The sequence below is a fragment of the Hyaena hyaena genome, unplaced genomic scaffold, assembly GCF_003009895.1.
Source record: "Hyaena hyaena isolate Hyena2069 unplaced genomic scaffold, ASM300989v1 scaffold_130, whole genome shotgun sequence".
Taxonomy (NCBI): domain Eukaryota; kingdom Metazoa; phylum Chordata; class Mammalia; order Carnivora; family Hyaenidae; genus Hyaena; species Hyaena hyaena.
This window is the reverse complement of record NW_024080762.1, coordinates 1,338,638-1,362,246: the sequence shown is the minus strand read 5'-3', so window position 1 is coordinate 1,362,246 and position 23,609 is coordinate 1,338,638. Positions and strand designations below refer to the sequence as shown.

The 23,609-nt window shown below is 39.7% G+C and overlaps 1 protein-coding gene across 1 annotated transcript in view; it reads right to left on the bottom strand.

Annotated features, from left to right (window-relative positions):
- Window positions 1–19,152: 19,152 nt before the first annotated feature.
- The window catches only part of HEXA (hexosaminidase subunit alpha), a 29,678-nt gene continuing 25,221 nt past the window's right edge, over window positions 19,153–23,609 (bottom strand). Inside the window, exons 9-14 of the mRNA XM_039237871.1 lie at window positions 22,779–22,865; window positions 22,435–22,507; window positions 21,494–21,677; window positions 21,201–21,291; window positions 20,462–20,566; window positions 19,153–19,403 (exon numbers count right to left, since the gene is read on the bottom strand). Of these exons, the coding sequence (XP_039093802.1) occupies window positions 19,340–19,403; window positions 20,462–20,566; window positions 21,201–21,291; window positions 21,494–21,677; window positions 22,435–22,507; window positions 22,779–22,865 (604 nt within the window). The 3' untranslated portion in view covers window positions 19,153–19,339. The remainder of the gene's footprint in view (window positions 19,404–20,461; window positions 20,567–21,200; window positions 21,292–21,493; window positions 21,678–22,434; window positions 22,508–22,778; window positions 22,866–23,609) is intronic.

Sequence of the window (23,609 nt, the reverse complement as noted above, 5' to 3'; positions counted from 1 at the left end):
TAAAACCACCCTGAAAGGGAGGGAAAGGGGTCTTATTACTACTGGATGGAGGTAGAAACTTCCACCTAGGCCTCTTTGACACAACAAAGAGGGAGATGAGTCCCATGTAATCTTCAGTGAACCCACAGAAGAGGAGCTTGTTGGTGTTGGGTGGCGATGAAATTCCTACTTCCCCATTTGACCTTCTCTGACACCACCTTGGTGGTGGGAGGAAAAGCAGTGCCTTCTTACAGCCTATGGCTGAATCAGAATTGCTGGGGTGGTACATAGGCATAGTGTTTCAAACCTGCCCTGTTGATTTCAATGTGCTTGCAAACAAGTTTAAAAACTACTGCTATAGAACTTAGGAGTCTGTTGGTAGTAAACTTTGCTATGCTTATCTGGAAATTCAGTATTTTGGCCCACTTCCTGAATCATAGCTTAGGCAGTGAACAGTTATTTTCTCTCAACATTTTGAAGATATTCTTTCCTCATCCTTTGGTTTACATTTTTGCTTATGAGCAGTCAACTAACTTGTCATTTCTCTGCAGGTAATTGGGTTTTCCTTACTGCTGCTTTTAAGATATTTTATTATTTTATTTTATTTTTTTAATGTTTATTTATTTTGAGAGAGAGAGAGAACGTGCGCATTCATGGGGGAGGGGCAGAGAGAGAGAGAGAGAGAGAGAGAGAGAGAATCCCAAGTAGGCCTCACACTGGCAATGCAGAACCGGATGTGGGGCTCAATCTCATGAAGCTATCTAAGAGGCAGCTTCCCAGAGAACCAAACCTGAAATATCCCATTCTTTTTAGTCACTCCTTCAGAAAATCTGATTAAGATATGTCAGATTGTCTTACTTTGTCTCCCTAACTCTTTCTCTTTCACAACTTCCATCACCTTGAAGTCCTTTGATGCATTTTGGGCAATTTCCCAAGAGCTTTTTCTTTAGATTAACTCACTAATTTTATTTTCAGCTTTTTAAAAATGAGTTATTATCTTAAGATATTTCTTTACAGAGGCATCTGGGTATCTCAGTCAGTTGAGTGCCTGACTTCAGCTCAGGTCAGGATCTTGCAGTTCAAGTCCCACATCAGCTTGCTGCTGTCAGCCTGTCAGTGCACAGCCTGCTTCAGATCCTTTGTCTTTCTCTTTCTGTCCCTCCCCTACGTGTTCTCTCCCCAAAATAAAGAAATATTTTTTAAAAAGATATTTCTTTACAAAATTTTCTAGCATATTGACTTGGAAATTTTTAGTAAAATGTGTTTTAGATAAAGAGCATACAACTTTTAAAAAAGGCTTAGTGTCTTGGTTTGGTGCATCTCCTCCACTCAAATATCTAGTAACACACAAATATCCTCATACTCCCTCATGAATCAATTTTGGTAATTAATATATTCCTTTAATTTTTTGTATTGCAGTGTTAAATGTATTCGCACAATGTTTAACCTAATTTTTCTTAAATTTTCATCTCTTCTATTCTTGCAGCTATATCTTGTTTTTCATTCTTTTTTTTAAATGCTTATTTTATTTATTTTTGAAAGAGAGAGAGAGAGAGAGCATGAGCAGGGGAGGGGCAGAGAGAAAGGGAGAGACAAAATCCCAAGCAGGTTCTGTGCTATAGTGAGGAGCTCATGTGGGGTTCAATCTCACCAACAGTGAGACCATGACTTGAGCAGGAATCAAAGAGTTGGATGGTTAACCAACTGAGCCACCCAGGTGCCCCTCTTGTTTTTCATTCTTAAAGTTTTTTCTTACTCTCTTTTTTTCTTTTGACTAATGCTTGCATTTTTCCAAACAATGATATTTTTGTACTATTGACTAACTCTTTGTATTTTTTCATTTTATTAATTTCTACATTTATCTTTATTGAATATTTTACCACTTACTGCTTGGCACAGGATAGGGACTGATTCTCTAATGCAAATAGTTGCATCTACTCTGATTTTACTGGTATATCTGGTATTATCCTGATACCTCAGAGATATTGTAAATTCAGCTCCAAACCACTGAAATGAAGTGAATATCACAATAAAGGGAGACAAATTTTTTTTTGTTTTCCAGTGCCCATAAAAGTTATATTTAGACTGTATTGTACTCTCCTGTGTGCAATAGCATTATGTCTTAAAATGCATACTTTAAAAATACTTCATTGCTAAAAAAAAATGCTAACCACTATCTGAGCTTTCAGAAGTCATAATCACTGATCACGGATCACCATAACAAATATAATAATAATGAAAAAGTTTTAAGTATTGTAAGTGTTACCAAAATGTGACACAGACATGAAGTAAGCAAATGTTGTTGGAAAAATGATACCAGTAGACTTCCTCAAAGCAGGGTTGCCACAAACCTTCAATTTGTAAAAAATGCAGTATCTGCAAAGCATATAAAATGAAACATAGTAAAGTGAAGTGTGCCTGTGCATCTACTCCTTAAGATATCCTGAAGCCAGTCTCATTTATTGTAGTAACCTCTTTTGGGTTGGGACTTCATCTTTAATCCTAACTCATTTCATTTCTACCTTAGAGAAATTACTCATAATTTTTATTACAATACTTGTATCCACTCTGATTATGGAATATGTGTAATAATATTTACATGATTTTGGACAGTAGAGGGAAGTTGAAACTTGTGTTGTTTTCCAACCTGATAAAACATTGATACTCTGTTTCTGGGATGTAAAGTTCTGCAGATACGTATTAATTCAGTTATAATTTGCACATCCTCTATATCCTACATCCTTCACATGGAGTGTCATTGGGGGAGAGGTGGGTCACATTCTCCCAATTAACTCTCCTCACAGCTTTATGTCTCCATTTTGCCATATATGCACACATATGTTTTTCTAACAGTTCTTGTATTATATGGTTTGAGGCTAAGTTATGCTGAGCTTTAAGATTTATAGAGGTTATATCTGCATTGAAGGTTTACCCTTACAACATAAAATTATCCTCACAATCGGGTGTTAAGCTATTTGCATTTAACTCTAATCTGTTTTACCATCCATACTCTCTTTCACTTTTCACTTGGTCGACATATTGTTGCCCAACATTTTGTTACTGTTGCAGACTTAGAAAGGAGTGACTAAGACTGACTAGATGGTAGTAAGAGCTCACTGTTCATAAGTCAGTGTGACTGTCCTATGGGCACTGAACAGTAATAGAATCAATCCCTAAACAGGAGAGGGATATGACAAGGAACAACAACCCACGCTGAGCCAGTAGGTTTGTGCCTCATTTCCCCATCTGTTTCTGTTACTGTGGTAATAACCATGTGCCAAAATATATAGTAATCGACAATGACCATTGAGTAAGGTCCTACGGTGAAGATGACAGCTTGTTTCCAAGGAGGGAGCCTGAGAATCAGGTGGGGGACCCAATTGGTGATGTCTTCAATCAAACCCCAGGAGACCCTGTAGGCTTTCTGTGGGACCTAGTTCACATAATAATCAGGGGTGTCTGCCTACAGTGAGTTTGAAAGATGTCAAGGTTGATCAGTGTAAAAGATATGACCATAGGGTCGCAGAAGCACATGATGAGTTTTATTTGCACAATGCTTTGACAAGGTTGCAAGAGGGTAAGTGGGAGGACAATTACCTCAAGTGCTGGAGACCTTCCAAGGGCAAGTGTACTGGGGCCACAGAACTCCTGGGGGGAAGGAGACCAAAGAGAGGGTTTACATGTCTAGGTGATGTTGTGCAACAGTGGCGTGGGGTATTTATAGACCTGGGGTTTATCTTATTTATGGCTTATTTATGTCAGCTTCGGTTTCACAGGCATCGTGAAAATTAATGAAATGAAATCTCATTTAGAACAGAGTCAGGAGACCAGCAGGGGGAGTTCTCATGCTATTAGTCAATTGCAGATCCACCAGGAAGAGACACACCTTGCAAGTCAATACTACTTTAGGTACTACTTTGCTACCCTAGAAGGAGGAACAAAGGTTTTTCCCCTCTTGGGGGAATAGTGCAGACACTAAAAGACTATTACAAACTCAGCCAATGAAATGCCACTTTACTTCAAACTCCTAGTTTATTCCACAGGGGTTTTTGTTTATGACAGCTCTCCCCTTTATTTTCCAAACTTGCCTACGGTTTTATGTTATAGACTCTAATTCTAAAGTTCTTTCTTGTCCAGCAAGAAAGCAGACACAGGATTAAAATATGAGAGATGGCTAATGTCTGAGAAAAGACAAATAAAGGTCCTTGCTCCGTCTATTTATTAAGACCAGAAGGCTTACAACGTGATGGGTGTACATAAAGAGACAATGAATCTGTGAACATTAACTCATGGGCATGAGGGAAAGGAGTTTTGAAGATATGCAGTGTTAGGGGTTTGGATCAATATAAACCAAAATCCTGGAGCCAGGCATATGGGCAGAAGGTTGTTAACCGCATTCAAGAGGCCTGTTTATTTTAGGTAGCTTAGGGGATAAGACAGAGCAAGTAACCTCAGGGTTAACAAGGCACCTTTCTTTTGCTAAACAGCTCTGCCCCAAGCAGCTTCACCTGTCTATACCTGTTTACCTGTTTGGCTAATTTGGTCCTTCCTTCCTGTGAAAGCAGCTTTCTGCTATATACTAAAATAGGGAGCGTTTTCACCCTGAATACCAAATCTTGTTTACTTCAAATACCTTTGTATTGGGGCCTTTGCCCCCCCCCTTCATCTATTATGGGGGCTTTTGCCCGCCCTCTCTATGCTTATTTACCTAATCTAGTTTACCCAAACTTGGATGTGAGCATCCTATGGCTTTCTAATTCTTTATGCCTTGTTAACCCATCGATGCAAGCCCAGGAAATTCTTAAACTTATTCCCCACAGTTTCAGTGTAGTTTGCTTGTCCTGAATTGCAATTCTCTGCTATTCCTGTATAAACTCAATTTTGCTGGTAAAATAATAGGCAGTTTTATTTTGAAAGTTAATATTACACAAAGCAGGTTGTAAATTGTTAAAAACCTGCTTATTTGAGGGATCTTTAAAGCAATTCAATGTGTAAAAATGTTGCCAGTGGGCTTTGGGGCTAATAGGTCCTAGTCTGTCTGAAGAAGTAAACATAGGGGTCGTATATAGACACCAACTTTGCTTGGTTAAGGGCCCCAACACTGACACTGCAGATGTGTCACCATTTCTTCAGTGTTGGTCAATCTGGGTTTGTTCTTCAGGTACATGTATGTCTCTTAACCTGTAGCTTGAAGGCTTTTTATTTCAGAAAAACATTACTAAAGTATAGTTTTAGTAGATATTCTGTTCCATTGATTTGGTTTTCCTTTTTAGTAAATCCTGTCATACATATGTTAGGTCTTCTTTGACTATCTTCTTTTTCTATCACTTTCTCTCAAATCCATTTTTATTTCTTCCACCTTTTATTTACTTAAAAAATGTTTGTTTATTTATTTTGAGGGGGGAGGGGGCAGAGAGAGGTAGTCCCAAACAGGCTCTGTGCTGATAGTATATACATATAACGAAATAGTATCATCTCATGTACCATGAGATCCTGACCCTAGCCAACATCAAGCGTTGGAGCCTTAACTGACTGAGCTATCCAGGCTCCCCTCTTCTTTTTAAAAAAAGGCCTTCATTTAATCTTATTCGTCTGAAAATATTATGCATTGTTATTTTCTCTTATGTTCCTTCTTGCTTAATTTTCATTTCATAAATAACTTAGTTTATTCTCTTTCCTGAGTTTTGTAAACTTCTTTCAAAAATCTTATTTTTTTCCTATTCTCACGTTCCTTAATTTTTCTATTTCTTACTCTTACTGATTTTTAATAGTTTTTTTTTTCATTTTCTTAATGGTTTTCTTTATTTTTCTTTCTGGGTAAATCTTTCTGTCATGCTTTCATTGTCAGTGGGGACATTACTATATTCTCTTCTTTAAGTCTTATAGTAACTATGTATCTGATTCAGTTAATACCAGTTTCAATTGCTCATGTGTAAGTGCAGTGAATTTTTCTGGTTACAAGGAGCAATGGGAAGAATAACTATTTTACCTTCAAAGCTGCAGAGTTTTCTTTATTTCTCTTTAAAGAAATGATGAAAAGATGGCCTCTGACTTCTGAGACCTGCATCTTCCACTGCCCCACCCACTTTTTTCAGGGCCTTCTTTCTTTTGCCCTTATTGTCTCTGCCCAGCTCTGTTTGGATTCTACTCCCATCAGTTTCTCCTCAGTTTGGGCTTTGTTCTGGAAAGAAGTTTTGATTTGTTAGTATCAAGATATTATAAGGGCTCAGACCACCTCAACATCTCCAGAAATTACTGCAGACCCTTGGCATTTGCCTGCAGATTGAGTCTGCATGACTTCCTCCCAGTTTTGGTGCTATTCTCAGATTGTACTTAATCATTTACTTCCTATCAGTCACTTGTGGGTTCTCCTATTCTCAAGAATATTATACCCCTCATTGCCTTCCCTTTGTATTTTCCTGTACAGATGCTGAATTCATGTTGGTTGTATAGGCATTGATTTATCCCCAAATGCTAGTGTTTTGGAGATTGTAGGGTGATACCTTATTTTAAAACAGCTCTATTGAGGTATAATTGAATACATTAAAATGCATATATTTAGAATATATAACTTTTTAAAAAGATTTTAAGTAATCTCTACACACATCATGGGGCTTGAACTTACAACCCCAAGACCAAGAGTTGCATGCTCTACCAACTGAGCCAGCTAGGCACTCTAGAATATATAATTTGATAAATGTTGACATATGGGCCTATAAAATCACCACACTCAAGACAGTGAATAGATCCATTACATTCAAAGGTTTAGTTATGTTTCTCTTCTGCACCTTCCCACCCATCCTATCCCCAAGCAATCACTGATACATTTATTTTTGCTAGTATAGATTACTTTGTACTTTCTATAGTTTTACATAAATGGAATCATACAGTACATACTCTTTTTTTCTGGCTTCTTATTTACCAAATTATTTTTAGAATCATCCATATTGGTGTGCATCAATAGTTCACTCCCTTTTATTGCTGACTACTATTTCATTGTATGTATATATCACTATTTGTTTATCCGTTCATGTTTTGATGGTCATTTATTTCCAATTTTTGGTCCTTACAAGCTAAGCTGCTATGAATATTCATGTATAAGTCTCCTTATAGGCATATATTTCTTTTTCTCTTGGGTCAGAACCAAGGATGGTATAGAATGACTGGATCATGTCATAGGTGCATGGTTAGCTAAGAAAATTTCAACCTATTTTCCAAAGTGGTTGTTATATTTCACATTCTCACTAACAGTGTATGAGAATTCAAATTCTACCACATTCTTGTCAACAGCTGTTATAGTCAGTCTTTTAAATTTTAGCCATTCTAATAGGTATATAGTGATATTTCATTGTAGTTTTAATTCCCACTTCCCTAATGATTAATGATGTTGAGAATATTTTCATGGGTTTATTTATTTATTATTTTTTATTATAGTTTATTGTCAAGTCGGCTTCCATATAACACCTGGTGCTCATCCCAAGTGCCCTCCTCCATGCCCATCACCCCCCTTCCCCTCCCCCCCACCCCCATCAGCCCTCAGTTTGTTCTCAATATTTAAGAGTCTCTTATGGTTTGCCTCCTTCCCTCTCCTTAACTATTTTTTCCCCTTCCCCTCCCCTATGGTCCTCTGTTAAGTTTCTCCTGTTCCATGTATGAGTGAAAACATATGGTATCTGTCTTTCTTTGCCTGACTTATTTCACTTAGCATAACACCCTCGAGTTCCATCCATGTTGCTACAAATGGCCAGATTTCATTCTTTCTCATTGCCATGTAGTACTCCATTGTGTGTGTGTGCGTGTGTGTGTGCGTGTGTGTACCACATCTTCTTGATCCATTCGTCAGTTGATGGACATTTAGGCTCTTTCCATGATTTGGCTATCATTGAGAGTGCTGCTATGAACATTGGGGTACATATGCCTCTGTGCATCAGCACTCCTGTATCCCTTGGGTAAATTCCTAGCAGTGCTATTGCTGGGTCATAGAGGAGCTCTATTGTTATTTTTTTAAGGAACCTCCACACTGTTTTCCAGAGGGGATGCAGCAGTTTACATTCCCACCAATAATGTAAGAGGGTGCCCGTTTCTCCACATTCTCGCCAGCGTCTATAGTCTCCTGATTTGCTCATTTTAGCCACTCTGACCGGCGAGAGGTGGTATCTCGGTGTGGTTTTGATTTTATTTCTCGTGGCCTTATTTAAAATGTACCACAATCTCTTCTCCAATAAAAAAAAATTGGGTTTTCTTATTGGTATGTTTTGGGAGTTTAGATATTCTTTAGATAGTGTCAATCCTTTGTCAAATTTATGCTTTCCAAAGATTTTTCTGGCAGGCTGTGGCTTATATTTTCATTCTCTTAACAGTAACTTTTAAAGAACAGTTTTTAGTTTTAATTTTTATGATGAACGATTTATCAATTTGTACTTTAATGGGTAATGCTTTTGGTAGCATATCTAAGAAATCTTTGCTTAAGCCAAGGACACAAAGATTTTCCATGTTTTCTTCTATAAGTTTCCTAGTATTCAGTTTTGCATTTAGTTCTTTGCATAGTTTTTAGTTAATTTTGGGGTATAGTGTGATATATGGATTGAACTAATTAAAAAAATATATATATTGCTAGCACCATTTGTTAAGAAAGGCTATCCTTTCTTCACTGAGTTGCCTTTGTCAAAAATCAACTGTATGTATGTGTGTGTTTATTCTGGACTATTTGGCTCCACTGATCTATTTTTATCTCTTTATGCCAATACCACACTGCTTTGACTACTGTAGCTTTACTGTAATTCTTGATAATTCCAACTTTGAGAACTCCAACTTTGCTCTTTTTCAGAGTTGTTTTGGCTATTCTAGGACCTTTGCACTTCCATATAGATTTTAGAATTAGCTTACCTATTTCTGCAAAAAAGTCTGCTGAGATTTTCCCTGGGATTGTATTGAATCTACAGATCAATCTGGTGAAAAACCAATGCCTTAACAAAACTGAGACTTTTGCTACTTGAAGAAAGTATGTCTTTCCATTTGTTTAGACTTTTCTCTCAAAAATAGTTAGTAGTATTCAGTGTATTGATCTTTCATATATTTTGTCAAATTTCAAATTTTTAATTGCAAATAGTATCTTTCAAAAAATTGCAATTTCTACTATTCGGATAAAAAATGTAATTGATTTCTGTATATTGCTCTGTATCCTGCAATGTTGCTAAATTTGGATATTAGTTCTAGCGGCTTTTTTATAGATTCAATTGGATTTTCTCCATAAACAACCATGTCATTGGCAAATAAAGACAGCTTTACTGCTTCCTGTTTAATCTGTATGCCTTCAATTTCTTTTTCTTGCCTGACTGTACTGACTAGAACTTCCAGTACAATCTTTGTTCAAAAGATGCTTTAATATTTCTTTTCATTTGTATTTAAAAATAAATCATCAAGCAAATAATCACAGAATTATAGGGCCTGACAAAGTTTAGCTTTATCTAGTCCAGTTTCCTCTTTTTATCTATATGGAATCCAGATCTCTGGCCAGAGTTCTTTCCCCTACATAGTGGCAATACTCAAAACGATCATATATGATATATAAACTCTACCTTGGGCACCTTTGGTTTTAGTATATGCTATATTATTAATATGACATATAAACTGTACCTTAGGCACATTTGTTTTCAGTATATACTATATTATTAATGTCTATAGCATACATCTGCAAGTAAGCATCACCAAAACTGAATTCAGAAAACTGGAACATTTTATTGTCCTCCACTGTAATCTTGAATACAAGTTGTGAGAATGGAAATCCTTGCTTTGTTCCTAATATTAGGGAAAACATTTAGTATTTCATCATTAAGTTTGATGTCAACTGTAGATTTTTTTTGTAGATTCTCTTTATCAGGTTGTGGAAATCCCTTCCTATTACTATATTTGTTGAGAGCTTTTATCATAGATTTGTTTCCTATTTTGTCCAATGCTTTTTTTCTGTGACTAAGAATGTGGGTTTTGTCTTTTATTCTATTAATATGTTGTATTATATTAATTTTGGATGTTCCTTTTTTCCTTGTATGTGGGTGTCCAGTTGTTCAAGGACTTTGTTGAATAGACTAGTGTTCTCCATTGAGTTGCCTTCACTCCTTTGTTTTAAAGTTCAGTTGACTATATTTCATTAGTCTATTTCTGGGTTCTCTATTCCATTCCATTGATCTGTCTGTTCTTTCACCAAATACCAAACTGTCTTTATCATGGTGACTATAGTAATTCTTGAACTTCGACATTGTCAGACCTCCAACTTTGTTCTTCTCTTTCAATATTGTGTTGGTTATTCTGGGTCTTTTGCCTTTCCATATAAACATAGAATTTGTTTGTTAATGTCCACATAATAACTTGCTGAGAATCTGATTGTGATTTATAGATCATATTGTGAAGAACTGATAATATTGAATTTTTCCTATCTAAGAGCATGGAATATCTCTTAAGTATTCTTTGATTTCTCCTTCACAGTTTTGTAGTTTTCCTCATATAGATCTTGCACATATTGCTAAATACTTAATTTTTTAGTGCTAATATAAATTGTGTTGTTTTAATGTCAAATTCCTATTATACATTGCTGGTATATAGGATAGCAATTGACATGTGTTTATTAATCTTCCATCCTGAAGCCTTACTATAGTTGCTTATTAGCTCTAGTTTTTTTTGATTCTTTGGAATTTTCTTCATAGACAATCATGCCATTTGCAGTCTTATTCCTTCCTTCCCCTTATATCCTTTTCTTGTTCTTATTGCATTAGCAAGGGCTTCTAGTACAGTGTTGAATAGGAGTGGTGAAAGGGGACATCCTTGCCTTGTTCCTCTTATGGGGAAAGCATCTAGCCTTTCACATACATCACATGAAGTATGATGGTAGCTGTAGTCTTGTAGATGTCCTTCATCATCCCTCCTCTTCCTAGTTTACTGAGACTTTTTATCATGAATGGGTCTTGGATCTTGTCAAATGCTTTTTCTCTATCTGTTGATACGATCATATAATTTTTCTTCTTTAGCATGTTGATGCAATGGATTGCATTTTTTTTCAAATGTTGAACTAGTTTTGCATCCTGGAGTAAATCTTATTTGGTTATGGTGTATAATTCTTTGTATACATTGTTGGATTTGATTTGCTAATATTTTGTTGAGTATTTTGCATCTATGTTCAGAAGAGATATTGGTCTGTAGTCATCCTTTCTTGTAATGTAATTACCTGTTTTTGGTGTTAGGATAATGCTGCCCTCCACTTTCAAGAAGAAATTGTGGAGAATTGGTGTCAACTTCAATATATGGTAAAACTTACCAGTGATACCATCTGGGCCTGGTGCTATTTTGGAAAAATATTAATGACTGAATCAATATCTCTAGTACATACAGGCCCATTCAGATGATCTAGTTCTCCTTCTGAGAATTCTGGTAGATTGTGTCTTTCAAGGAACTGGTTCATTTCATCTAGGTTATCAAGTTTGTGGGCACAGAGTTATCTATAATGCTCCTTTATTATCCTTTTAATGTCCATGGAGTCAATAGTGATGGCCCCTCTTGCATTTCTGCTAAGACTAATTTGTGTCTTCTCTTTCTTTCTTGGTTAGATTGGCTGGAGGTTTGCTGATTTTTTTTTCATGTTTATTTATTTATTTTTGAGAAAGAGAGAGAGTGAGGGGAGGGCAGAGAGAGAGGGAGACAGAGAATCCCAAGAAAGCTTCACACTATCAATGCAGAGCCTTATGCAGGGCTCAATCTCATGACCGTGAGATCACGACCTGAGCTGAAATCAATAGTTGGACACTTAACCAGCTGAGTAACCTAGGAGTCCCAAAAGCTTATTTAGATCTTTCTTCTTTTCTAATATATACATATTCAGTACTCTAAGTTTTTAAGTACTGCTTTTCCTGCATCTCAAAAACTTTGACATGTGTTCTCATATTCATTTGGTTTAAAATATGCATTTTCTTAAATTTGAGAGAGAGAGAGAGAGCATATGCAAGCAGGGGAGAGGGGCAGAGGGAGTGAGGGGGGTGGGAGAGAGAGAGAGAGAGAGAGAGAGAGAGAGAGAGAGAGAGAGAGAGAGAGAATCACAGGTAGGCTCCACACTGTCAGCACAGAGCCTGATGTGGGGCTCAATACCATGACTCTGGATCATGACGTGAGCCAAAATCAAGAGTTGGACATTTAACCGACTGAGTCACCCAGGCACCCCAGTTTAAAATGTTTTTAAAAATTTCTCTTGACCCATGGGGTATTTAGAACTATGTTGTTTAATTTTCAAATATTTGGGGATTTTTGACATTTATTATTGAATTCTAGTTTAACTCCATTGTGGGCTGAGAGCATACATTGCATGATTTCAATTTTTAAAAATTTGTTTAGGTGTGTTTTCTCTCTCAGACTGTGGTCTAACTTGGTGAATGTTCCATGTGAACTCAAGGGGAATTCATAAATCTAGTTGACTGATGCTAAATTACGTTAAATGATGTGTTAAATTCTATCACTATTAATTTTCTACCTGCTGAATTTGTCACTGAGTTTTCAATCAATAAAGTTGAAGACTCCAACTGTAATAGTGCATCTGTCTGCTTCTCCTCGCAGTTTTGTTTCTTTCTTTTTTTTTTATGCCTTATTGTTAGGGCATACACATTAAGGATTATGTCTTCTTGGGAACTTGACTCCTTTATCATTATGTAATGCCCTCTTTTTTCCCTAATTTCCCTTGCTTTCAAGCTGGCTCTGCTGAAATCATATTGCTTTTTCGGTTTTTCTTTCAATCAGTGTTAGCCTGGTATATCTTTTTCCATTCCTTTACTTGTAATCCACCTGTGTCTTTATATATAAAGTGAGTTTCTTATTGACAAATGTAGTTGGGTCTTAGTTTTTTAACCCTGACAACTTCTTTTAATTGGTGTATTTAGACCATTCATATTTAAAGTGATTGTTGATAAAAGTAGATTACTACCTAACATATTTGTTAGTGTTTTCCATTTGTTGCCTTTCTTCATTTTTTCTATTTTTGGTATTTTATTTTTTTGTCTTTTATGGTTTTAATTGGGCATTTCATATTATCTCTCCTTTATTAGCCTATCGGTTATACTTTCTTTTTTAACCTTTTTAGCGGTTGCCCTAGGTTTTGTAAAATACATTTACAACTAATTCAAGTGCTCTTTTGAATAACACCATACTTCTTCACAAGGAGTCTAAGAGCCTTATAACAGACTATTTCCAATTCTTCCCTCTCATCTTTGGTAACATTGCTGTCATTTCATTTACTTACAAGGCATATTAACCAAATACACTGTTGGTGTTGTTATTTTGAATAAACTGTTACCTGTCAGGTAAACTAAAAATAAAATGTAACGTCTGGATTTTAACTGGACTCACATTGAATCTACAGATTATATTTAAATCCTTACAATTTTGGGTCTTCTCACTTATGAATTGGTTACCTATCTACATCTGGGTCTTCTTGTGTCTTTCAGAAATTTAATAATCTTTTCTATAAAGTCACATCTTTTAGATTTATTTCTAGGATCATAAAACTGTTGACTCTTGTTACATGAAGCATGCAATTATAGGAGGCAATGTTATATTTTTTTCACTTACGCCAGTTTGAGATGTTTCCTTGCAACTACGGGAGTCCAGATTAATACCGGTAGAGTGTCAGGGAATGATGGAGAACTCAAGAGATACAGCACTTCGAAAGGGAAAACTGGCATACCCTAAGTGAATTGGACAATGGGGCAGTCTTGAAAAAATTAAAAGCAGAAAATTGATATATCATACCTATATGTGTACAGAAAGAAAGGAGCCATCTGTAAGGAAAAGGTTTGTAGAGGAAATGGACTTGAACCCAGATGTAGCTGAGTACCCAGCTTTATTTGTGTCTAAGTGTAGTGTCCAAGAGAGGAAGAGTGCAGTGTGGGGCAGTAGCCAATGAACCTGGTGCAGTGTAGTGTAGAATTAACTAGGTGAGCTTTGATCCATATTGCCTAATACAAATCTTGACTCAGCCTAGCTCTGTAACTATTTAACCTTTCTGTGTCTGTTCCCTTATCTAATAAAAGTGAGAATAATATTGATACCTAAGTCACTGGTTAGGATGAGGATTAAATAATATCCAATTAAGTACTTATAACAATGCTTGACAGAGAAAGCACATAAAAATGAAGGGGCACTGTTCCCCTACATGGATCGCCACAGGTATCTTCAAATTTCTGACTTTTGTGAGTCTAGATAAACATTCACACAGTTTTCTCAGAATTCCTATGGTCAAGTATCTTCTCTTTTATAATAGATTATCCAGATACTTCCATCATGTTTTCTTACATTCAGCAGCACACATAGCACAGTTAGAAACGCCCGTTCCCAGGCCATGTCTGCCTGTCAGCTGGTCTAGACATCCCTTCTAAATTTGCAATAAACTATAAAAATTTATTAACAATGAAGAAAAATTAGAGGTATCAGATACTCCAAAGGAAATGAGATTTAAAATAAATTCTAGAAAGTGGTTATTTTGGGAAGGGACTGGGACTAGGAAAGGGGACATATATAGTATCTCATCTCTAAAAAAAATCTGAAGCAACTGTAACTACTGAGATGTGATAAAGCTGGGTGGTGATTATATTGTTTATTATTTTGTTCTCTACACTTCTGGTTGAACCACTTGAAGTCATTAAGAAATGTTAAGTAGTTACTGTGGTAGAAAAGACATAACATGAATGTGGTTGGAGTACAGTAATTACTGTGAAAATAAGCAAGACTCATGAACTTCATTTTAAATCTCATTGAAAAGTGCAGGAACACACAAACACACACACAAGGACTGCTTCAAAAAGGATTTTTAAAACAACCGTGAGGACTGTGAATTTCACTGAAATTAGTTCGTATGTATTTATGTTATATATTTATTAACAGTTGGAATAAAAGGATACTAATTTTCAATTTTTCAGAGTTTATTTATAAAGAAAAAAATACAGAATGATTTTAATAGACAAAGTACCCAATTCCTTCTTATTTTCTTTCTTAGTGGGTGGGGGGGGGGAAGTATATAAGACACAATTGTTGTGACCTGTATTGATTAATCTTACAAGTGATGTTGACAAAAACTATAAAAATCTAAGCTTTAGAGAACAGTCATGTTGCCACTGGGAGTGTATATGTACATTAGTGTAAGTTAAACTCAGTCTGTATCCATACAATCCTTTTACACCCTTTTGCATTATCATTTGGCTTTCCTTAACCCCTTCCGTTCTCCACGAGATTTTAAGCAGGACGGATACCTGGCACATTCTCTCATCTCCTGCCAAAGAGAGCGGAGGTGGAATGTTCTCCCAGCCTCCATTCTCCTTTACTTTTATTCCTGTTAGGCCTGCTTTGCATCCTTGCTAAGATTCATAGGAGAGCAGGACTCTGCACTAAGATGAAGAATCAGGAAATCAGTCTGGGCACTTCCCTGCCCCCTGGTGGTGCACAGGGAACACAAGCAGGCCGGAGCAGTCTGGCTCTTTGCAGGGTGGGGCACTAAATTCACAGACCAAGTGAGACAAGAGGAGACAGAGAAGCAGCGATTCTGTGCACTAGAACAGACTGGATGGTTGCTGCAGGCATCTTCTCTGTGTCTCTGACCTGTCAGCAGTATGAGGTCTAATGAGAATCTTCAGGTAAGTGCCCTCATGATTAGTGGGCCCCCAGGAGCCATGGGGAAGGTTGGGGAACGGCATATCCCACAGGTGAAAATCTTGACCGGCTACATTGATTTTTTTAATTATAAAAATAATAACATTATAGTAAATATTTATAATAGGAATAAGAAATCATAGAAACTTGCTGCAACAGTGTTTTCATGGCCTCCTCCTTTATTGACTTGAGACTTACAACCTAAGTGTCTGATCTTTTTATTTAACATTATCCCAAATGGTAACAATGGTAGTTATGATTAGGAAGAAAACAGGGGCATTTGAAGTGAGAAGCATTTGTACGGTGTTGTTGCCTGGGACCACCCCACAAGCTTCTCTGGGTAATGGAGGTAAGGGGGCTCCTTCGATAGTGGAGATGGTAGAGGCTTAGCTTGTATCACTCTAGGCCAGAGCCCTGGGCCTGGCTAATCTGGGCTGTGTGAAAACCCTGTCCCCAAGAGGATTGTTGCTAGAAGTTTCCCACCTTGTCCCTGTAAGAACAGTGCAAGAATGTAGGGCTGGTGTACCTCCAACCAGAACCCCGAGGGAGCATGATAAAGGGACTGAAAGATGCTGTTTAAGGACGAAATTTTACTCAGATCAGTTCTCAGCCTGCCTTTCCCAAGTTTCTGTATCCACCAGACTGGAAACTTTCTGAAAGAAATGCCCGAGATTTCTCCATTGCCCTTTTAGCCCAGGACCAGGTAAAAGAATTAAATAATGATCAACAAAATCCTCATCTAAAACAGTTGTTGTCTACTACTGCCCCAGCCTCTGGGCTGCATCATCGCTTCTGAACATGAAACCACCAAGGCAGTCTGGCCCAACAATGAGCCATTTCCTCCTAGGGAAAACTGGTCGCATGTGCAAAGACCCTCTTCCAAAGCCAAATGCCCACTTCCTGGCCCTCAGGGACTTTCCTCTCATTGGTCTCAGCTGGGCCATCAGTTCTTTGAGAAGATGCTACTGGGCTGCAAATGGGTAGGAGGCAGTGGGTGGAAACTGCTGGGATATTGAGGAGTTGGCAAGGGCCTCTGGGGACCAAGTCCTTCAAATTCAACACCTACCAAGACCATAATATATGTTCAATAATATTTAAATAATGGTTGCATAAAACTAAATTAACAAGAAACCTATGATACTCTATGTACAAAACCTGAAAGACTCCACCAAAAAATTGCTAGAATACATGAATTCAGCAAAATCACAGGATATAAAATCAATATACAGAAATGTTGCATTTCTACACACCAATAATGAAGCAGCAGAAAAACAAATCAAGGAATTGATCCCATTTACAATCACACCAAAACCAGTAAGATACCTACGAATAAACCTAATCGAAGAGCTAAAAGATCTGTACTCTGAAAACAATAGAACACTTGTGAAAGAAATTGAAGACCACACAAAAAATTGGGGAAAAAAAATCCCATGCTCACAGGTTGGAAGAACAAACATTGTTAAAATGTCTATATTACCCAAATCAATCTACATATTTAATGCAATCCCTATCAAAATACCACCAGCATTTTTCTTCTATAAATTTCTTCAAATTTATATGGAACCACAAAAGACTCCAAATAGCCAAAGTAATCCTAAAAAACAAAAGCAAAGCTGGAGGCATTGCAATTCCAGACTTCAAGCTGTATTACAAAGCTGTAGTCATCAAGACAGTATGGTACTGGCAAGAAAGCAGACATATGGATCAGTGAAACAGAATAGAAAGCCCAGAAATAGACCCACAACTGTATGGTAGCATAATCTTTGACAAAGCAGGAAAGAATATCCAATGGAAAAATAGACAGTCTCTTCAACAATGGTGTTGGGAAAACTGCGCAGTGACATGCTGAAGAATGAAACTGGACCAATTTCTTACACTATACACAAAAATTAATTCAAAATGGATGAAAGACCTCTTTGTAAGAGGTCAAAATCCTGAAGGAGACCAAAGGCAGCAACCTCTTTGACCTTGGCCAGAGCAACTTCTTTCTAGACACATCTCTGGAGGCTAGGGAAACAAAAGCAAACATGAACTACTGGGACCTCATCAAGATAAAAAGCTTCTGCACAGCAAAGAAAACAATCAACAAGACTAAGAGTCAGTCTACAGAATGGGAGAAGCTCTTTGTAAACAACATAGCTGATAAAGGGTTAGTACCCAAAATCTGTAAAGAACTTATCAAACTCAACACCCAAAAAACAAATAATCCAATTCAGAAATGGGCAGAAGACATGAAGAGATGTTTTCCAAAGAAGACATCCAGATGGCTAACAGACACAAGAAGATTCTCAGCATCACTCATCATCAGGGAAATACAAATCAAAATCATGATGATACCACCTCACACCTGTCAGAATGGCTAAAATTAACAACACAGGAAACAACACATGTTGATGAGGATGAGGAGAAAGGGGAACCCTCTTACATTGTTGGTGAGAATGCAAACCAGTGCAGCCACTCTGGATAATAGTATGAAGGTTCCTCAAAAAGCTAAAAATAGAACTATCCTACGACCCGGCAATTGCACTACTAGGTATTTATCCAAAGGATACAAAAATACAGATTTGAAGGGCTACATCTACCCTGATATTTATAGCAGCATTATCAACAATAGTCAAACTACGGAAAGAGTCCAAATGTCCATTGACTGATGAACAGATAAAGAAGTGTCATATATACATATGGAACACTACTCAGCCATCAAAAAGAATGAAATCTTGCCATTTGCAACAACGTGGATGGAGCTAGAGTGTATTATGCTAAGTGAAATAAGTCAGTCAGAGAAAGACAAATATATGATATCACTCATGTAAAATTTAAGAGACAAACAGATGAACATATGGGAAGGGAGAAAAAAGAAAGAGGGAACCAAACCATAAAGATAGAAAACAAACTGAGGGTTGATGGAGGGAGGTAGGTGGGAGATGAGCTAAATGAATGATGGGTACTAAGGGCACTTAGTACAAGGGCACTTGTGATAAGCACTAGATGTTATATGTAAGTGACAATTCACTAAATTCTACTCCCAAAACCCATGTTACACTATATGTTAACTATAATTTAAATAAAGATTTGAAAAAGAAAAACAAAAAACAAAAAGCCCAAAGCAGAAGAAAAGCTCTAGGGATGGGAAGTGTGTGAGTATACATGGGGGAGAGCCTTTGCTACTCCCAGAACATCCTCCCACTGCTGATAATGCTGTCTTCCATTCACGTAAGCCTTGGAGGTCCAAGTGACCTCTGCACTGGGAGGGAAGTGAGAAGACTGAGGATGGGGGTATCTGTTTAGACTACGTGTCAGGGGTGGGAGAGATGTCACACAGCTCATAGGCTGCACAGGGTTTCATTCCCAGCCCTCAACTTACAAATTCCTCCAGGGGTGGACACTGAGCCCAACCTGGCTGGGCCCTGATGAGTCTGGTCACTCTTGGGAGCAGAAGGCCAGTGCAGGCAACTCCTTACCCCAGAACCACTCACACTTTTCTTACACAGGTAATCCATGTTCATTATGGAAAAAAGCCACATCACTCTTTATTGGACGCTAGCACCAACACCAGCCCCCTTCTCTCCAGGCATAGGGGCATGTGGGCAAGGGGCTCCGTCCCCCGGCTGGGATGCAGTGGAAGCCTGCCCCCACTACTACTCTCCTAGCGCCAGCACCCTCTTCAGTGCCTGGGGCTGCTTGCTCAGGTTTGTTCAAACTCCTGCTCACAGTAGCCTATATTGAGGGGTTGGGCCTGGACACCTCGCCTGCAAGAGGACATGAAGAAACAGGACAAGATGAGCCGCTCAGACAGGGGTCAGTCTGAGGCTCCAGCAACACCTCCACCACAACCAACAGTCTCCCCTTCCCTTATTTCAGTGGATTTCAAACTGCCACTGTACACCAGAATTACTCGGGCATCTCATTTCCAGAGATTTCTTGCTCGGCCTAGGGTCATGTGTTGGCAAGAGTCTGCATCTGAACAGTTGCCCCAGGTGATTTTGACACAGGGACATCCAGGAATTTGAGGGGACACCTCCCTATTTCTAATCTGCTTGTCTCTGTACCCGGGTCCTAAATAACTCAGGACCTTTAGAAAGGAGCTGATGCCTAAGGGGTGCCTAGTGTTCTTGGTCCACTGAGCCCCCCTTTAATGACTCCAACGCTCTAAATGCAGTGGTGGTGGGGGACCAATATGCTGTCCTGTCCCTGCAGAGGTGTGGACATGAAATCCTTTTCAGCCTCACAAGTTCCAGGATGTGACCAGTCTCCATAGGGGACCTCTGGGCATGCCTCCTCTATTATCCAAATGAGCAACGTGCTTAGAGATGGTAAGGAACAGGCTCAAAGTTGCCCAGTGAATTTCAGGCAGTTGAGGCCTAGGCCTTGCCATGGCTGGCTCTCAGCTCTGCACCAGGCTGCGTCCATCAGTTCCTCAAGACTTAGTCAATGAATAAATCAGGGAAATGACCACCTTATGCAGGCCCATCCCCAACACTGGCACAGCTGTCATGGGAGCCCATAAAGGCATAGCCATGGCTAAGCACAGAGACTATGAAGCTGGCTTGCATCAAATCCTGGTTCTGAGTGATTACTTACTTAACTTCTCTGTGCCTCAGTGTCTATCTCTGAAGTGGGGATAAAACTACCTACTTTACAGGGTTGTGGTTAAGATTCAATGAAATAAGGCCCATAAAAAGCTGAGAACTGTGCCTGCTGCACAGTAAGTCTCTGTAAGCGTTAGCTATTCTTAGTATTCTTTTCCTGTCAGTAAGCCCCCAACTTGCCCACCCATTGTGGGAAGGCCCCAACATGGCTTGCTTACCTTAGTAGCTCACAGCGGAATTGTGTCAGACGTTTTAAGGCAAAGTCCAGGAGAGTCACCGACTCGTTGCTCCACAGCCTTTCAGCAACAGCCCCTGCCCTGGGCCTGGAGGGAAGGGTCATGTACCAGGTTGGCTCCTGTATTCCCTGCAAAGGTTCTGGACACCCACAGGCTACTCTCTCCTATTTAGGCACCCTGGACTCAGGGCCAAGGTTATTCAGAGCAACAACCTGGCTGGAGGGCTCCTAGGGACTTCTAGAGCTCACCTCCATCTTCATTAAGATATGGACCCTTGATCCCACTCTCCTCCTCTCCCAAAGATATGGAACCAGAGTGAGTTGTAAAGACATCATGAACTGTATTGACAGGAGTAACAAAACGTACAATCTACATATCCAGCCAGGCTTAGTGAGGCTGCTGGGGAAATAGCACTAAGGAAGTCTTATCGCAGGAATCATGGACTTAAGTGCTGGATCCTGAGCAAGTCATCTGTGCTTTCCAGGCCTCAGTGTCTCTATCTGTGAAGTGGGGATAACAATCTCTATCCTGTGTCCCTAGTGGGTTGTTGGAGGAGTGTATAGTTACATGAGTATTAGATACAAACAGAAGGATCACTGCAATGCTCCTTCTCTCAGGACTGGAAGGAGGTACTTGCCGGGGGTGACTGGACAGGAGTGAGTCTATAAAGGAAAACCCATGCCCACAAGCCCAACCACCCACATCCTCAGGGAACCCTTACCAGAGTCTGGGGACCAGATTTGTGCTGTCCACATACTCTCCCCACATACAGGCCTCTCCACCGATCACTAGAGCCTTCTGCTGAGTGCTACCTGAGGGAAAACAAGCAACAACAGGCTGCTGGGAATGAGGGGAGTAACCCTAGGGTATCCACTGAACCACCTTTCCAATGTAGCCGTCTCTTCAGATAGGTCATCTCATCTCACCTGAAGGTCTAGCCCAGACCCTCCTGTCTCCCGCCCTGTGCACCAGCCCAGCCTCCTGGGGTCAGCAAGGAGAGCTCCCTGCTTTCACCTTCAAATGCCAGAGGCTCCACCATGTAGAGATCTGTCCAGTCAGGGCCATAAGTTATGTGATTCAGGTACCAGGGGGCAGAGAGCAGGGCACGCAAGCCAGCTCTGGTGATTAGCTCCAGCTCCTTCAAATAATTTACTGGTACCTCTTCTCGCCATACCTGGATGATTGTATCTGGAGGAACCTGTCACAAAAGGTCAAATGGCAGTGATGGCATACAGCTGAGGAGATTTCTGGGCCACATTCTTATGCAAGCAAACTAGGCCAAAGGGTATGTGCCTGCTCTGTTCCCAAGCAGCAGACTATTTCCCCATGATTCCTAACTATTAAGCTCCTAGCCCAGTGCAGAGGCCAGGGGTTCTATCGGCCCTAGGAGTCCTTCCAGCTGCTTCCTCCTCAGTCCTTCTGTGGCCTCCTTGTCCACAATGAGATAGTAATACTGTCTGGGAGCTAAGGGAGGCAAGCAGTGGGGCCCAGGAGACTTGTCAAGAGCTGCCATATCCAAGAATCTCCAGATGTTTCAGAGGAGGAGATAAAGTTCCCATAGAACCCCTCCATTTGGCAAGAGGCTGGGGTCTAACTGATCAACAATGAAGGAGAAGGGAGCCCTGCTCTCAGACCTGGGAGACCCTAGTCTATGTTCGGAAAAGAGAATCCAACCCAGCATGCCAATCTCACGAATCCCAAGTAACCTATAGCAGCAGAAATAACTCTTGATCAGTTTGTGGTGAGGAAAGATAGACAGAAGCACTGACACTCACACCCAGGGCTCATACCTCTGTGACCTTTCTGGGGGGGAAAGGAGAGATGGCCCCCAGTGCTCTGAACATTAAAGCCTAATCCAAACCCCAGGAGGACCAGTCTGTGCAGACGCAGGGAAGGGCCAAGAGACCAGAGGGAAGCACTGCAGGTGGTTCCTTCTCTCTATGCCCCTGGCTCACCTTCACTTTATTATCAAACACCTCCTGCCACACCACATAGCCCTTGCCATAGGCAGAGACGATGTTCAGCAGTCTGGAGAGTGAAGAAAGGGTCTGGTCAGCTCAAATAGGTTCTAGGCCACTGGTGCCAGTACTCTAGGGGTTCAGGCTGCCTAGGGGCCCGTTCCTAATTGAGCAGGGTCTTCCCCAGCTGGGAGCTGACTACTCCAAAGCTGAAAAGATAGAACAAAGTACCCCTTTAGGGACCCAGAGGGTGGTCAAGCAGGGCCTGGTCCTGGTATGAAAGAGAGGACCCCACAGGAGGTGATCCCAATGGACCTTGCCCACCCTCTTTCCTTCCTCACGTTTGGATATAGAAGGACTCCAGCTGCTTGAAGTCATTACCAAAGCCTTTCTTCTTCATAAAGGCCTGGATATCTGGGTTGGACCTCCTGAATCCCAAGAGAAAATGGAGATTAATTCTTTCAACATCCTCAAAGCCCGGAGCTTGGCGATTAGTCATCTGGGTTCCCATCACTTCTTTTTTTCACCTGAAAAACTAATCAACTTTGGATCTCAGAGACCCCAAATATGGCAGGTGTTGCTGAACAAAGCTGTGTAATGAGGGCTACTGACATAGGCTGAGAAAGGATGAGTTTGGACCTGAAGAGCTTTAAATTCAAACTCTCAACAAGAACACATAGTAACCTATCTGGACTACAGCATGTGGGTCTGAGGTCTTGGTCTAGGGCTCTGGCACACTGGATTCTGGCTTCTCTGTTTAATCTCCTACCCAGGCATACTCTGCTTTTCCCTTAACATTTATTCTTTGTTCCAAATGGGTACAAGTGTTGCTGTTACCTGGTGCAGCTCCCTCTCACAGTTCCTCCTGGAATGTTTTCTCCCTCCTCTACTGCTCAAAAAAGTCAACTATTTCCCCAGATCCAATTCTAATGCCCGCTTCTCAGAGAAGCCCATCAACCTCTCTTACGCTAAGTAGATCTGAGGGTTTGAATCTTACAGTTTAATGCCTACCAAACAATTTCATACAGTAGTCTCAAATCACCTGTGTCTTCACTCTTCAACCAGACTATTTTAGGTCTTCAAAAGCGGGAATTTTTTTTCCCTATCCTGGATTTCCCCAGGACATTCTGTGCCCATATCTGGTTCTCCCATATGTATCTCAAAGATATGAC